Raw genomic sequence first — 16,312 nt, 5'->3', positions numbered from 1 at the left:
CCAATATTGACTGGTATTTGGAACTGTTCATAATTCCCTCTAGCTTAACTAAGGCCCCAGTTCCAGTTGAAGAAAATCAGCCCCAAAGCATGATGCTGCCACCACCATGCTTCACTGTGGGTATGGTGTTCTTTTGGTGATGTGCAGTGTGGTTTTTGTGCCAAACATATCTTTTGGAATTATGGCCAAAAAGTTCAACCTTGGTTTCATCAGACCATAACTGTCACGGCAGGGAGTGGGGGAAACCCCACACCGTACGGTATCAAATTTATAACGGGTAGCTGCTAGGCCAGGACGCCGGGATCCGGGAGCAGGTCACCTCCTAATGCGTCCCTAATTCTGACCCTGACTCCTAACCGTATGAGCCAACCCAGATGATAGGAGGGCTCATACTCCGGAACCTCGGGGCCTTACTAACCCTCAAGAAATACCTGGACTAGGAGCAGGGTAAGACGACCTGTTCCTACACAACACGGACGAACAGGAGTCTCCACTGGCCAAGCTGCAAGGAGAGGGGAACACATACAGAATATGGAGATGGCAGGTAAGTGAAACCAGTAACACACCTACCTGCCACAGACACACTGACTGGAACCCGTGCATAAGTGCTGATGTCCACACCAACATAAAAGGACACAGCACACACCACAAACCACACAGGAAGCCAGGACACCATAGATGCAATAAACATGACAGGGGAATGTCTAGTAAACATGCACCCAACACCACCAGACATGTAACACCAACTAGACATACAAACAACCTGAACATAACCCACTCCATACACATAGGGACAGGAAGGGAAGGAGACACTTGGATGACATAGAACATCTTCTATGACCACAAGGGTGGCCCTCACTGGACAGATGGAATATGCCAGGAAGATAGCTCCAGCATACACCATGGCTGGAGTACCCCCCAGCTTCAGGCATCCAGCAGAGGCTAAATAGCCCAAGCAGCCACACCCACACACACACACACACACACATAAACCCAGTGTTAAAAAAGGGAGTTAACCCTTCCAACACTAGACAAGGGGAGGAAGCCACTTAAAGGGGAAGTGCACACACAAACATAGGCAAGCTACGCGTTGCCGCAGGCAACAACATGCGTGGCAACCATGTCACAGCAATCAACCAGAAGGCCGAGACACTGCCACCGCATGCTCTAACAGAAACACGTTGCCGCGGGCAACCGCAAGTGTAGCAACAGTGTCACAGCACACACCATAGGCCGTGACAATAACACCTTTTCCCACATGCTTTTGGAAGACTTCAGATGTGTTTTTGCAAAATGTATCCTGGCTTGGATGTTTTTCTTCGTAAGAAAAGGCTTTTGTCTTGCCACTCTACCCCATAGCCCAGACATATGAAGAATACTGGAGATTGTTGTCACATCACATGTACCACACAGCCAGTAATTGCCAGATATTCCTGCAGCTCATTTAATGCTGCTGTAGGCCTCTTGGTAGTCTCCCAGACCACTTTTCTTCTCGTCTTTTCATAAATTTTGGAGGGACGTCCAGTTCTTGGTAATGTCACTGTTGTGCCATATTTTCTCCACTTGATGATGACTGTCTTTACTGTGTTCCATGTTATATCTAATGCCTTGGAAATTCTTTTGTACCCTTCTCCTGACTGATACCTTTTAACAATGAGATCCCTCTGATGCTTTGGATGCTCTCTGCGGACCATGGATTTTTGCTGTGGAATGCGACTAAGAAAATTTCAGTAAAGACCAACTAGAGCAGCTGAACTTTATTTGGGGTTAATCAGAGGCACTTTAAATGATGGCAGGTGTATGTTGACTCCTATTTAACATGATTTTGAATGAGATTGCTTAATTCTGAACACAGCTACATCCCCAGTTATAAGAGGGTGTGCACACTTATGCAACCACATTATTTTATTATTATTTTCTTGCTTTCTTCCCTCCACCTAAAAGATTTCAGTTTGTTTTTCAATTGAGTGGTACAGTTTATAAGTCACATTAAAGGTGGAAAAAGTTCTGAAATGATTTACCTTTGTCTCATTTTTTTACAGCACAGAAACATTTTAACAGGGGTGTGTAGACTTTTTATATCCACTGTATATATACACTGACAAAAATATAAAAGCAGCACTTTCGGTTTTGCTCCCATTTTGCATGAGCTGAACTCAAAGATCTGAAACATTTTCTACATACACAAAATACCCATTACTCTCAAATATTGTTCACAAATCTGTCTAAATCTGAATAGTGAGTGCCTCTCCTTTGCTGAGATAATCCATCCAACCTCACAGGTGTGGCATGTCAATCGCACAGCTATTGAAGAGGAGTGGACCAACATTCCACAAGCCACAATCAACAACCTGATCAAATGCGACGGAGATGTGTTGCACTGCGTGAGGCAAATGGTGGCCACACCAGATACTAATTGGCCACACCAGATACTTTATTGTGGGCAGTCTAAGGCACACCTGTGCAATATTCATGCTGTCTAATCAGCACCTTGATATGCCACACCTGTGAGGTGGGATGAATTATCTCGGCAAAGGAGAAGTGCTCACTGACACAGATTTTGACAGATTTGTGAACAATATTTGAGAGTAATGGGTCTTATGTGTATGTAGAAAATGCTTCAGATCTTTGAGTTCAGCTCATGCAAAATGGGAGCAAAAAAAGTGTTGCGTCTATATTTTTGCTCAGTGTATATATATATATATATATATATATATATATATATGTATTTATCATATTTACAATATTAGAGAAAGGATAAGTTTATTAGGTAAAATTGTACAATTTAAAGGAGTCTCTAGTACCCTGGGTTGCCTCGAGCTTGGATACCAGATGAGATATGGTTGAGCATGGAGGCATAGAGGTTCCATATGGTATCCTGAGCCCAAAGAAGTTGCAGCTGGGCCTGTAGATCCTGTACACTTGTAGATTGCCGAAGTTGGCATCCCAGCTGGTCCCATAAATGCTTGATTGATGATAAATCTGGCGACCAGGCAGGCCAAGGAAGTGTTGCAGTATGGCAGAGACTTTCCAGGGAAACACTTGCTGTGTGTAGGAGAACATAATCCCGCTGAAAATTGTTAGTTGGAAGCCTTGCCATGAGAGGCAACACACATGGCCGAAGGATGTTCTTCACATATCACTGAGGTTCTCATATCACCACTAGGGGCGAATGACTGTTTTATGCAATGGCTCCACAGATCATCACACCAGTAGCTGGGACAGTGTGCAATTCCACAGCAAAGGCAAAATTGAAGAGCTTATCACGGGGTCTCCATACTCGAACCCAACTGTCATGGGATCCCAAACAGAGCTTGGATTTGTCGCTAAAGACAATAAAGTTCCAGTCCATAGTAATCCAGTTTCTCGTTCACAACACCACTGCAAAGGAAGATGACGGTAGCTGGCTTTCAATGGCAAGGCACATAATACTCGAAATTTCTATCTGCTAAGCACTAGGAAATGGTCTGGACGGGGACAGTGGTATGTAATGAAGGTTCCGATTGTGTCTGCATGGTGGACAATGAAACTATGGGAGCTGCTTGTTTTTTGTCAGGGAATCAAACAATCCTCAGTACTGGTGGTCTGTCTAGGCAGCCTCGAGCCTGTTTTCCATGTCTGCATGTCCTCTTGTAACCACTGTCCCCAGCACCTCCTAACTAGGTCATAATGGCCTAGATGGTGGCCAATTTATCAAAAGGATCATCCTTCTTTTTTCAGTCCAATGATCCACCCCTCTCAAAGTCCGTACACTAGGCAAAATGCCTTTGAGTGTGTCATAGAGGCTTGTCAAGAAAAAGGGGGTCAGTCAGCACATCCAACTAGTGCGCAGGTGCACGTGCCATGGCTAGAGACACAAAGAAAAAAACACAAGGCAACCGCACTCTGTGAACACAAATAAAGTACAATAATGCCATAGTTATAGAAAATATTCTGGTGCTTATGCTTATTTTATACATTTGAGATTCTTGGCAAATACATTTTGTACAAATATTTGACAGTCTGCCGACATCATGGCGATCTCTATGAGATGGGAACCTAGCACAAAATGCTATGTTATAGTGCCATACTGGCCACCATAAAAAACAGGGAACGTGGTTCCACATTTATGCTGGGTCCACGCTATACCTTAAAGGCTCCATGGCACCAGGAGAGGTATAGAGTGGGCGTAGAGCGTAGCATTAGAATTAGTAGAGTGTAGCATTAGCACCAGAATTTTTTCTATAACTATGACATTAATGTACTCTATTTGGGTTTGCAGAGTGGTGTTGCATTGTGTTTTTTTTCATAGAGGCTTGTCAGCGATCTGTTGGGCATGTTATTTCTTATTTGTCTGTCAAATGAGTGTCTTCCCTGCAAGTGTTCAGAGGTAGAAGGCAGGCAGTGCTTTTGATAAATGAGTGTATCTTGTTAGAATTTTTTTTTATCATAGGGTGAGATTTGCCAATATGCCAGAATTCTGACTCAAATAATGTGTCCCCAACAAACTGGTGGTCTCTTTTTCTGTGCTTGGTTCTTGTTTAAATTTTACTCATCAGGTATTTGTCTCAAATTTCTTGTATGGCCAATGAAGTGATGGTCAGGATGGTGTGCGGCCAGGTTATTCTCTGATATTGCTGCCTGCTGTCACATCTTCTTATTGTCAGTTTTTCTGGATTTCATGTGTGTAAATACAGTAGTTTCCACTATATAAAATTTTGGAAGCACAGACTCAGCTAAAATTCTTATGAGGTTTTAAATTTAATTTTAAACCCCTAAATTGTGCGAGTTAAAAAATGTTCTTGTCCGCGAGCATTGCATGAAGAGTACATTACAGGTCTAATCACTAATAAATGTTTTTTCCTATTTAAATACGTGATTCAACATCTTGAGGAGCGAGACAAGCATCAGTTGATAATTCCCTGAAGATTTAAGTAGCTGCCACATACTTCTAGGAACAATATCTAGGGTCCCAGCCAGCACTTTTGCATTGAAATGTCCCTATTTAACACCTAGAGCTCTAATAGGATTATTAGGATTCCTAGCAGGCAGATGAACGACAGGGACATAAAATGCTTTCAGCAGAGATGTGTGGCCCATGTAATGCCTCGTGACTGCATTCTTAACCACTTCAATGAATAAAACCAGTCCACGTGTTTGTGAAACACGTCATGAATGCAGATTGAATTCTGTCCGTCATGCACGTATCTGAAAGAGCAGATATAATGTGTGCACTTTCTAAAAAACTGATTTTGCTGCAGAGTTTACTAGCATAACCTTTTCAATTGCAATTGGTGCCATTCACAAATCCCCCAAAAGATAGGCAGATTATAAAATTCTATTAGGGTTTTTTGTCTTTTTTTCTACAGTATATGTTCAGAATTTTTGTTTTACATTTTCTCCTAATTTTTTTTTGTGGGCGGGTTGATTTTCTAAACTATATTTTTAGGAGTGAGTTCTGCACCAACAGCCTTGAGAGATATCCGGTATGTTAACCTGATAATGATGAAAGTTAATTGAAATAGGACATAAAGTCTCCAGACACTTAAACTGGGTGTTGGCAAAACAACTATTCCTCCTATTTCCCCATGCACTTGCATGACCAGCTAAGTGTGCATGTTTTTTCAATGGGGAGAGGAAGACAAGCCGCTGCTTCATCACTCGTTATACAAAATGCCTGATCCTTTTTTGCCTTGATATCTTCTCTGGTGACTCTAATAAACTTTTGATACAGTATTATTATTATTCATTATTAAAGCGCCATTCATTCCATAGTGCTGTACATATGAATAGGGGTATACATACATAATACAGACAATCACAATAAGCATGAACAAGACAAGTTACAAACTGGTACAGAAGGAAAGAGGGCCCTGCCCACGAATATGAGAACATTCTGAAGAATAGAAGACAATGAACAAGACAAGAACAAAAGTAGCACAACAGAGCCCTTATTCAATTATAGAAGAAATAGATGGTATTACTTACGATCCGAGAACTTCCATAAATACAAAGGTATCACGTATGTTATTTGTTTGTTTCTTCCAGATGCAAGCATTCTCCTCTTCCTTACAACTCATTTTATCTATAGTGGACACTGTGAATTCTGCAGATGTAAGATGAGTCAAACTTAGATTTACTACTAGCCACAAAAACAAAACAATAAGCTGTGCATTTTATAAAAATGGCAGCGTGATGGTATATTCCCATATAAAGAATATATACTGTATATATACATTCATACATAGAACTTTAAAGGGTTGCCCCATCTAGGGCTTTCATGGCTGAAATGGGAATAACCCACAGTAAGCACCACCAGAGGTGACTACAGTTATGGAAATGGGCGAGTGACCAGCACTCCGCTGTTTCCATAACTCTTGCAGCACTGAGTGGGATCTATGCAAACAGATTGGCGCCACAAGCTAAAGTGGATGCCTTCTTTTAATTATAAACGGTACAGTGGGTAGTAGTATTACACGTGAACATAGACAGATAATGGAGAGAGTTATACTTCCCGATAACATGCTCATGCAATGCGCCACTAACTTATATTAGCAGTACACATGCCGTAATATAGTAGTTGGCAGATGCCATCAATGTCAGCATGATTAAAAAAAACTGGGTGTATAGAGGCAGTCTGACTGAGACCTCGGACCTCCTGTAATACAGTATATAGTAAAAGTTAGAGGTTTCATAACCTCATCTTCTGCAATACAACCCTTGCAATGTAGGTACACTCACAAATGTGAGTATTTGGGAGGCATAATTTAATGGCAGGCTCAATGGGCCAACCAACCATAACATTCCCTAAACTGATTAAGTTGCTCTCTCCCTAAGGAGAGTTAGTTCCCCCCATTCTCGGTATAGTTACCATTCAGTTGACATGTTAATATCTACTTAATAGAAAACTGACTTACCAACTGGGGAAAATGCAGTCAACTTGGCACTTGGCATTTTAACTCCTGTAAGAGCCAATCTGAAAGAAATAGAACAGACGCATTAGGGGTTGACTGATAAGACTGTGGTATGGGGATAGTCTAAAAGGGGGTAAATTAGTGGAAAATAGGATCCAACTGAAAGAATATTCACTAAAAATAGAAAGTTAATGTCAATTATTTGATGTTAAAACTGATTGTAAGTTCATATCTAGAGATATATTTCCAAGAAGCAATAAAAGGGGTTACTCAACATTTTAAAATTGACAGCCTATAATTAGGATAGGTCATCAGAATTCGATGAATGGGGTCTAACTCTCAGCACCCCTATCGATCAGCTGGACAATTATTTACAGTAATACATAAATACTAGTCCAGATGGCTATTTTTGCCTACTACCCCCTCTTCCCTCACTGTCAGTGCTCAGAGCTGCCTTGAAATACATTGTCAGGACTGCCATGCGTGCGCACGTGAGTCCTCTCCGTTATTTTAGAACAGCACAGCAGTCCGAGCTTTGAGTGCTGACATTGAGTGAACATGGGGCAGTAGGAAGATAAAAAATAGTGACTTGGACTCCTTATCTGCAGTACTACTCATCTATTACTGTAGATAATAGTCCAAAATCAGGGTGACAGATTTCCTTCAAAGGGGTTGTGTTATCTCGCTCTCGCTGCTTCTGTAACTCCTGGAGTTATGGAAGCAGTTTAACTTGTTTTGTTTGCCATTTGTGTAGCTCTTATTCACTACAACGGTTGGCATCTGGTGAGATAGGAAACCCCTTTAAGACTCTGTTCACACTAGTGTCAATATAAGGGCGCCATGACAGCTTTGTTGGATTTTTTTCTTCCATAGGGTAATGGCAAACTGAGGTCTTTGGGTTGCTCTTGCCAATAGAAATACTGTCAATTAAAAAAAAAACACTGAACTAAAGTGTAAAGAAAGTCTATAACGCACTTGCAGCAAAAAGTAAAATACTGTGTTATTTTATCAGTGATTTACATCTATGGCTGTAGCATGTGTAGCTCTTAAGCTCCGTGATAACTAACATCACTGGAGCAGATGGATTGCATAGCATTTAGTCACTTTTCCATATTGGACTGAAACCTCTCATGTCAGCCAGATCCAAGTGTCCCTTTTATATATATATATATATATATATATATATTTGTATATATATATAAAAATATAAATATATGTCTATTATATGTTTTCCTGGAATTTTTTACTGTAAGTCATGCATGTAATTTGGGTTAGCCATTAGATTTACATGGGATATATTTAATATGAGGCAATTCCCTAACGTACATTTAGTGCAGGTATTGGCCCCTCTAGGGGTAGTTTGAGGGGAAATGCCATTCCCCGCTGATTACATGTTATGGTGCCTGTATTTTTCCATGTAGCGAGCTGTCGTCATAGATGGCGACACAAGGTTGAACCTTCTATAAATTTACAGAGTAAAACGATTATACTGCGAATCTTGTCCATGATGCTGTGGGGGCCTTTATTGTCTGAGTGGAGCAGATAATACATCACAATTCAGCCCATTCATCTCCAGCTGACACATTCCAGGTTATAACCCCAATTGAAAATGTTCTGCCTGTATTTATCTTCAACTGTAATATCTTTTGTTATAGCATCCTGCAAAATCACATACTGTATTAAGGGCACATTTTTGTGTGGCCATGAAATAATGAAATCAGTTGAGCCAGTGAATGACCCGTATTGTTTGATTGGTAGACATTGCTGATCATAGCTAGACTTAGCAGGGCTGAATGTAGTCATTTTGTATGGCTCATCATCCAGTTGGTAATTGGAAAAAATTTGTATTTTTTTTTTTTTACAGGAATCATATCTATAAAGCTTGACGCTCACATAGAATTAAAGAGTTAAGGCCAGAAATACTGATGAATTACAAGTAACGACTTGCAATGTGGACTTACTGGTAAAAAGACTCCTTGTAGATTGCCTAATCTCCCCATAAACAGAATCCATGCATATGCCAAGCAGCTAAATATCCTTCATACCGCTCCATCTGTTCTCTGCAGAGCAATTTTGGTAAAATGTGTAAAAGTAACACTACTGCGTCTGGTCCCCCGGATGGGTGCTCACAGCCGACAGGTTCACCCAATCTATAAAAAAGCAATAATAAAGAAAAAGCTGGGCACTCACAATTACCTGGAGTGGGTGGTACTTTATTGATAAATATTAGTATTAGTAGTATACTAAAACATTTAAAAACTCTATAGATATACAATACAATAAATGGTCTGGCCAGACTTTAAAATACAGAAGTCCACTCAAATAATATCTTGTGTGGAATAGATATAGAGTATTAGAAGGATCCTTTCAATCCACCATAAAACTAATCACACTGCAATTTTTCACCCAATCGATATAATAATCGCAATTTTCAGATCATGTTCGCATGAAAAGTATATACGTTTCCACAATATAGTATCAGGAATGTTCGTGGTATTCCAAATCACATAGTCTTAGAATCGTATCTAATCAGTTCTCATATTGAAACCAACTTGTGTAAATATGAAAAAGCGAACACCACAACCAACAGATCGTTATTGTAGTTATACTCACAAGCCAGGTTCGATCACGGACGGAATTCGGTGTTTATATCGCAGCGTCCCGCGTGGTAGCTGCATCGGGCCAACCGTGAGAGTCGAATATTTCACCAGAGGCACATATTAAGTCGATATTTTAAAGTCTGGCCAGACCATTTATTGTATTGTATATCTATAGCGTTTTTAAATGTTTTAGTATACTACTAATACTAATATTTATCAATAAAGTACCACCCACTCCAGGTAATTGTGAGTGCCCAGCTTTTTCTTTATAAGAACATAAAAATGCAGTAATAAAGAGAGGGATGGATGGCAACTCCTGGCTCCTTAGGACGTGTGCCGACTCTCCTTAAAGAGACCAGCTGTTTATGGAGCCATTTTAGCAGCCGGAAACCGCTGTCTACAGATGGATATTTGGCTTGGCTATTTTCCCTTGTCATGTTCCAAGCATTGTTAAAAAGTAGGACTTTGACCACTAGGAAGCCACTTTCAGAAGGTGGTGCTAGTGAGATGTTCTTTCCCTGGGAGATACCTCTTTGCATCTCCTGGAGATGTAACACCAGCCGCACAAATCGATAAGAAAAATAAATAATAGAAAATAAGTTTCAATAACTGATGAATAGTCTATTCACTGAGATATATTTATGCATGCACGTGTTAGGCTGGATTCAGGAGGCATTATGGCTCTATGCAGTTGCCTGCGCCTGCCATTGACTCACGTGAAACATCTAAGACATGATATAATTCTATTGAAAAAGCATAGCCATTTGCACATTTCAATGTAGTCGAGATAATGATATATCAATATACACCAAACGAAAATTCTCATGGATTTTCATATTCCAAGCACTAATAACACGGTTAATTAGTGAGAGCAATTCGCAGATAGTCTGATATGCATGTACAAGACTGTTCTGAAATAACAAGGTAAAGGCAGAAGTATACACTTCACACACTGGAATGTCTCCCAAGCACATAAAGGAGCTGGATAACAAGACCCATGAGAAGTAGAATGGCAGCCATATTCATTGTCAGCAAGCCTCTCCAGATATACAGTATACGGCAAACTAACTGAAGAAAATATTAAAACATTTCCCATAAGGGAGCAACTTATTATAATTTTTTTATTCTGTTTAGATTCAGTGAACAGAAGATGTAACATGATTTTTGCCAATTTAAAGGGAACCTGTCACATTGAACATGGTGTTTAGTAATGAGCGAAGTTTACAAAAATTAGATTCGGCTGCTTTGCTGAATTTCACAAAGTCATTCACTTTGTGACGAATTACTTCGTCAGGAAGAACATTTCTTTGTAATAAGCCGGCTCAATGGCGATTGCGCCGCCCCTATCATTAAACCCCTCAGATGCCGCATTCTTCACAGATCGCATCTGACAATAATAGTGAGGACTTTCAGGGGTTAAACAGTTGATGAAGATCCCACACAAAATTTTGCATGATGATGTCATCACGCTGGGGGCGGCGTGGTGACGTCATTCGCGTATGAGATTTCCTACGGGATCTTCAATCAAGATGGCCGTGATGGCCTCTTCGCATTTAAATGGTTGAGGTGAGTATGGTTTTTTTTTTGTACCAGCATTTCAGGGAAAATTGAGTTGTTACCATGAAGCAGAAGGAAATTCAGCTTTGCGGCAAATCAAATTTTCCCTGAAATTCAGATAGAAGTCCATTTTGGATACTTCGATTTACTCAATGCTAACGGTGTTTGATTTGCAGGAATCATGCAATAGAACAGGAGGAACTGAGCAGACTGTATATCTATGGGAAAAGATTTAATATAACTCCAATTTCATTCATTTAAATCGCTGCTGATTCTTTGCTTAGGAGTCCATTGGGCGGTGCCACTCAGTGATCTCTGTATGCGCACTTATACAGGGAAGACTGTCAATCACTGGACTTTCATGGAATAAAGTACAAATTATACAGAATGAAGAACCTAGTAGATCAAAACGCATATGTAGGGCTATGTACTGTATCTTTGAAGTTCTGTACAACATGCTTGTATAATTTCTCTCACAAGTTTTGGGAGTGTCCTGACATACTGAGGCCTATTGAAAAAAGACATGTTTCCTACATATGACTCTAAGTTAATGTTTTCAGATATTGCACATTGTACGATAAAGTATTGATTACAAAATGGCCCATGGCAGAACTTTTCTGATGTTTCAAATCTACTTCAAACAGCTGTTAAAACAGTGGCATAATAATAAAAAAAATGACAAATGTATAAAGCATTAGTAGCTTGGAGAACAGTATAAAATATTTATAAAAGACAACTGAGACATGTTTAAACTGTGCACAAGAAAAGAGAGTACATAACTCTGAAATCATTGGAGCACATATTTTAGAAACTTTGGGACAAGCTAGAAACATTTGAGGTAAGTCTACTCTGGCAAGAAAATACTTCTTAAGGTTCAGCCTCAAATTGGGAACCCCCATTGTTATGTCAACTTATCCCATATCCGCAGGGACCCCCCAATCACAAAAATGGGGGCCCTTGCACCGCGTTTGAATGGAGCAGCAGACATACATATGTGTGCACCACTCCATTCAATTCTATAGGACTGCTTACTTATGCCAATCAGACACCTATCTCGTGGATAGGGTATACGTTGTCGTGATGGGACAACCCATTTAGGAACACCTAGCTCCTGAACCCTGCTGGTAGACAGGTGGCCGGTGACTGTCTACTGAAATAAGTAAGAGCTGAATTTAATATATTTTTACATAGCAGTTAATGTAGGTCCAATTGATCATGTTAATGGGACTTTAAAATCTTATTTACACTATGCAGTATGTTATCCTTTCACACATTCACTTCATTCACTTGTGTTTAAAATCTAGGCTACTTCTTTAAGCTGGTTTCACAAAGAACATTTTGCACCCTTTTTTATTGTATTTTTGTTGGATTTTTTTTAGGGTCCTTAAACACATGACTTTTTGAATTATGTCTGCATATTTTTTTAAAACAGTTTTAGCCAACTAATGCTTGCTTCCTGGTGTTTCTCCCCTATGGATAAGGTGCTGCGAAAACACCAGAAAAATGTGAAGAGCTGCAACATGCTACAGTTCCTGGCATTTTTCTAGTGTTTTCACACCACCTTCTCTATAGTAGAGAAAGCCAGGAAGCAAACACTAAATAGAAGCCAGAAAAACAAAAAACATTAGTAGCAAAAAAAGTTGAGTGTCCTGTCCTGCATTTGATATTTCTAATAGACACTTTAGCTAACATATGTCACTGGAGTTTCTACCATAAAAAACGCCAATAACAAATACAAAAGTAACAATGCAGCAAAAACCTCTGTATGAAATCACCCGAAGGGCTCATGCACACGACCGTTGTTTTAGTCTGCATTCAATCCACATTTTTGCACATCGCATGTGGACCCATTCACTTTAATGGGGCTGCAAAAGATGCGGACAGCACACCGTAGGTTTTACAGACAATGATAGGACAGTTCTATTATGGGCCGGATGTTCAGTTTCACAAAATGTGGAACGCACATGGCTGGCATCCGTGTTTTGCAGATCCGCAATGCGTGAACCAAAAAAGAAAAAGGTACAGCCTTATGCATTAGCCCTTAACAGCATTTTTTTTTTTTGTCATGATTTTGCTGCCAGATGTTAAAGTTTGTTAGAAATTGTTAAAAAGTCACCATACTCAACATTGACTTTGGTGTTTTTCTGGCATTTCAGATTGTTTTTTGAAAACAAAAGACTCTTTGTATTGTGTTTTTTTCTGGCATTTTCCCATAGGCTTCAGAAAATGACTTGACCAATGCCACAAAATGAATCTCGTGTCACACAGTAAAAAAATACCACCAAAAACATTATGAAAAATGATTGATGTTATGTACAACTTAGAGTTGAAAAACACAGAAAACAAATAGCACATGAGGCCAAAGGGTGTAAGTTTTTTATGCAGTTTTTGAAACCAAAATCTGGAGTGAATTAAAAAAAGTGGAGGTCATATCTGCCCTTTATACTTTTTCTCCACTCCTGATTTGCACTTCAAAAACTGCATAGCCGTACCCTGAAGGACAGATATCTGCTGACCACAGATACAGAAGAAATATTTGGCATGACAAATCTTTCGCCATGCTAACGTAGTCTTAAAGGGGTTACTGCACATCTTAAAAAAGTATCTGGAGTAATGCATAACATTATTTTAACTGTATCACTATAGGTCTTGTTACTCACCCCCTCCTGTTTCTGACTTTTATGACATTTAACCATCATAAAATCTTCTGAGACGTCTTTGAATGAAAAAAACAGATTTGGCTTTAAGACGCAACTGGATGTTATGGATGTGATGGACACTTGTTATCCACCAAGAACATTACTCGTCTATGTCTGTAATTCCTTTATGGGAATTTCACGTAGGCAGTCAAACATATACAAAATTACTTATGATTCATCCTTTGGTTTATGAGAGATTGGGACATTGACTAAATTTGATTGTATTCTGCAAATCATGATCTGTGGGTATATATACTGTAGACAGGTGACATGATTAATAGATATAGTCATAGACTTCAAGCTGTGAAGAGACCAGTATAAAATAATTCCTACCTGAGGTCCAGAGAGACAAGCTGTTCTTGGATGCTCGGCAAAAACAATACTAAACTAATGTTGTCTCAGGCAAGGCTTGCTGGAGAAGCTAATGAGAGGAGTGTCCTATCAGATTATACAAGGGAGCAGGGACCAGGCAGACACATGTGATCTTGAAATACAAAGCTGTACAATTTAAATCTCCTTAGGTGTCCATCACAGTGTGCTGGCAGGAGACCAGAAGGTCAATGAATTTGTCCGTATGTGGTCTCAAAAGCAGCTCTCTAGTTTCTGCTCTGCCATCACAGTCTGCGCAGCCTGACATCTTTGCTTTGTGAAATCTTCTCGAGAACATAATTGTAACTGTAAAATATGAATTCATATGTTGACCTTGTCATCACCATGGCAGCAATCATATCATGTAGGCATGCCATTTTCAGGAATTTATAGGAAATTCTTACAGTCAGAACTTTAGAGTCATCATGCATAGAATGGAAATTACGTGAAACGGATTGCTTTTGTCATTGGTAATATGATGTTAGTCAAATAGTCAAGGTTGGAACCTGAAGGGCAATGCAGTACTGCAATAAGTGCATTTGGTCAGCTGACCTAGAGACTAACTTATTGGGATTTTGCATGATCCTATAGTAGGCAAGTGTTGGACTTGCCTACTATGGGATCCCCTGGGGGGGGGGGGGGGGTAGGTTTTAATATAATAATGTACCTTTAACACAACAGGGCCCCTAAGGTCCAGAAGACATGTACTGAGCTTGGAATTTATAAGCAATAATTTAGTACTAGTGTTTATTTTTCTTATGCAATGAAATTAGACGTGGATGTATGTTCTGTTCAGATCAGATACACTACTCTCAAAAAGTTAGGGATATTTGGCTTGCACTCTAACCTTTACAGGTGAACGTAATGATACCTTCTCTAAACTTTTGAATGTACATGTCCAGCTGTTCAGTGTTTCAGTACTTTTTGCAGAACTTGCTGTTCTCTAACAAGGATCTTAACGGCAAAATTTACAACAGGTGTTTGATTCATTCCTGGTTCAATTAGAATTGGTATTTAAACAGTCCTCCTCATCATGCTGTTCACATTTTTACAATTGATCAACAGTACCTCGACATTGCGAGGCTTCAGACCGAAGTGGCTACTGAGCTTAGAGTGTCACAGAGTGTCATTAGCAGGTTGCAACAGAGATACAGAGAGACTGGAAGAGTCACAGAAAGGCATATAAGTGGACGTCCTTTGGCCACATCCCATACTGTGAACAATGCCCTGCAGAACCGGATGATGAATGCCACACAACTCCAGGAACATTTAAGGGAGGTGAAAGGCACCCAAGTGTCACGCAAGACCATTCAAAACCATTTACATCAGCGTGGTCTGCGTGCTAGATGACCTGCAAGGGTACCTGACCACAGGAGTCATCTTGCATGGGCTAAGGTCATCTCCACTGGACAAGGGACCAGTGGACCTCAATGCTGTTCACTGATGAAAGTAGATTCACATTGAGTAGAAATTATGGCTGCCAACGATGTTGGAGACGTCAAGGAGAGCGCTATTCATCAGCCACTGTTGTCACCAGACGAGCCTGTGGTGGTGGTGTTACAGTGTGGGCAGGTGTGTCTAGTTAATACAGAACTTCCCTACGCTTTGTGAGTGGTACAGTGACAAGCCCATACTACTTGAATAACAACATCAGTAATCCAGTCATTGTGCCTCTGCATGAACAACACAGGCCTAATATTATCTTCATGGACGAAAATGCGCCAGCTCATCAAGGCCGCATCATTAGGGAATGGCTGCTGGAGACTGGGGTACCTCAAATGGAGTGGCCTGCACATTCTCCAGACCTGAATCCCATTGAAAACCTATGGAATCAGCTGAGTTGCCGTGTAGAGGCTCGTAACTCTCTACCCGAGAACCTCAATGACCTGAGGGCCGCCCTTCAAGAAGTGTGGGATGCCATGCCTCAGCAGACAATAAGTCGACTTGTGAACAGCATGAGACGTAATTGTCAAGCTATAATTAATGCTCAATGCCACATGACAAGCTATTGAGACACTGACATTTTTGTGGGGGTATACCCACCACTGTTTTTGGCTTTTGTTTTAATAAATTGTTTGAGATGAGGAAATCACCATTGCATGCTTCTACTTAAATGCTCTACTTTCATGATATAATATCACTATAGCGGGAACTTTTTACCTTTTCCATAAATTTCACCCGAAAGCCAAATATC

At 40.1% G+C, this 16,312-nt stretch overlaps 1 protein-coding gene across 2 annotated transcripts in view; it reads right to left on the bottom strand.

The window, feature by feature from the left end:
* LOC120995074 (calcium/calmodulin-dependent protein kinase type 1G-like) overlaps positions 1-14,187 on the bottom strand; it is a 43,775-nt gene extending 29,588 nt beyond the window's left edge. Inside the window, exons 1-4 of one of the 2 annotated variants that reach the window (XM_040424060.1) lie at positions 14,083-14,187; positions 13,711-13,766; positions 6,897-6,955; positions 5,968-6,085 (exon numbers count right to left, since the gene is read on the bottom strand). In XM_040424060.1, coding sequence (XP_040279994.1) covers positions 5,968-6,085; positions 6,897-6,933 — 155 coding nt within the window. In that variant the 5' untranslated portion in view covers positions 6,934-6,955; positions 13,711-13,766; positions 14,083-14,187. The remainder of the gene's footprint in view (positions 1-5,967; positions 6,086-6,896; positions 6,956-13,710; positions 13,767-14,082) is intronic. The other variant, XM_040424062.1, reaches the window with a different exon arrangement.
* Between the last annotated feature and the right edge of the window lie 2,125 nt (positions 14,188-16,312).

The sequence above is a fragment of the Bufo bufo genome, chromosome 3 (genome assembly GCF_905171765.1).
Source record: "Bufo bufo chromosome 3, aBufBuf1.1, whole genome shotgun sequence".
NCBI classification, from domain to species: domain Eukaryota; kingdom Metazoa; phylum Chordata; class Amphibia; order Anura; family Bufonidae; genus Bufo; species Bufo bufo.
The sequence above is the reverse complement of the archived record's forward strand: the minus strand, read 5'-3'. Positions and strand labels throughout refer to the sequence as shown.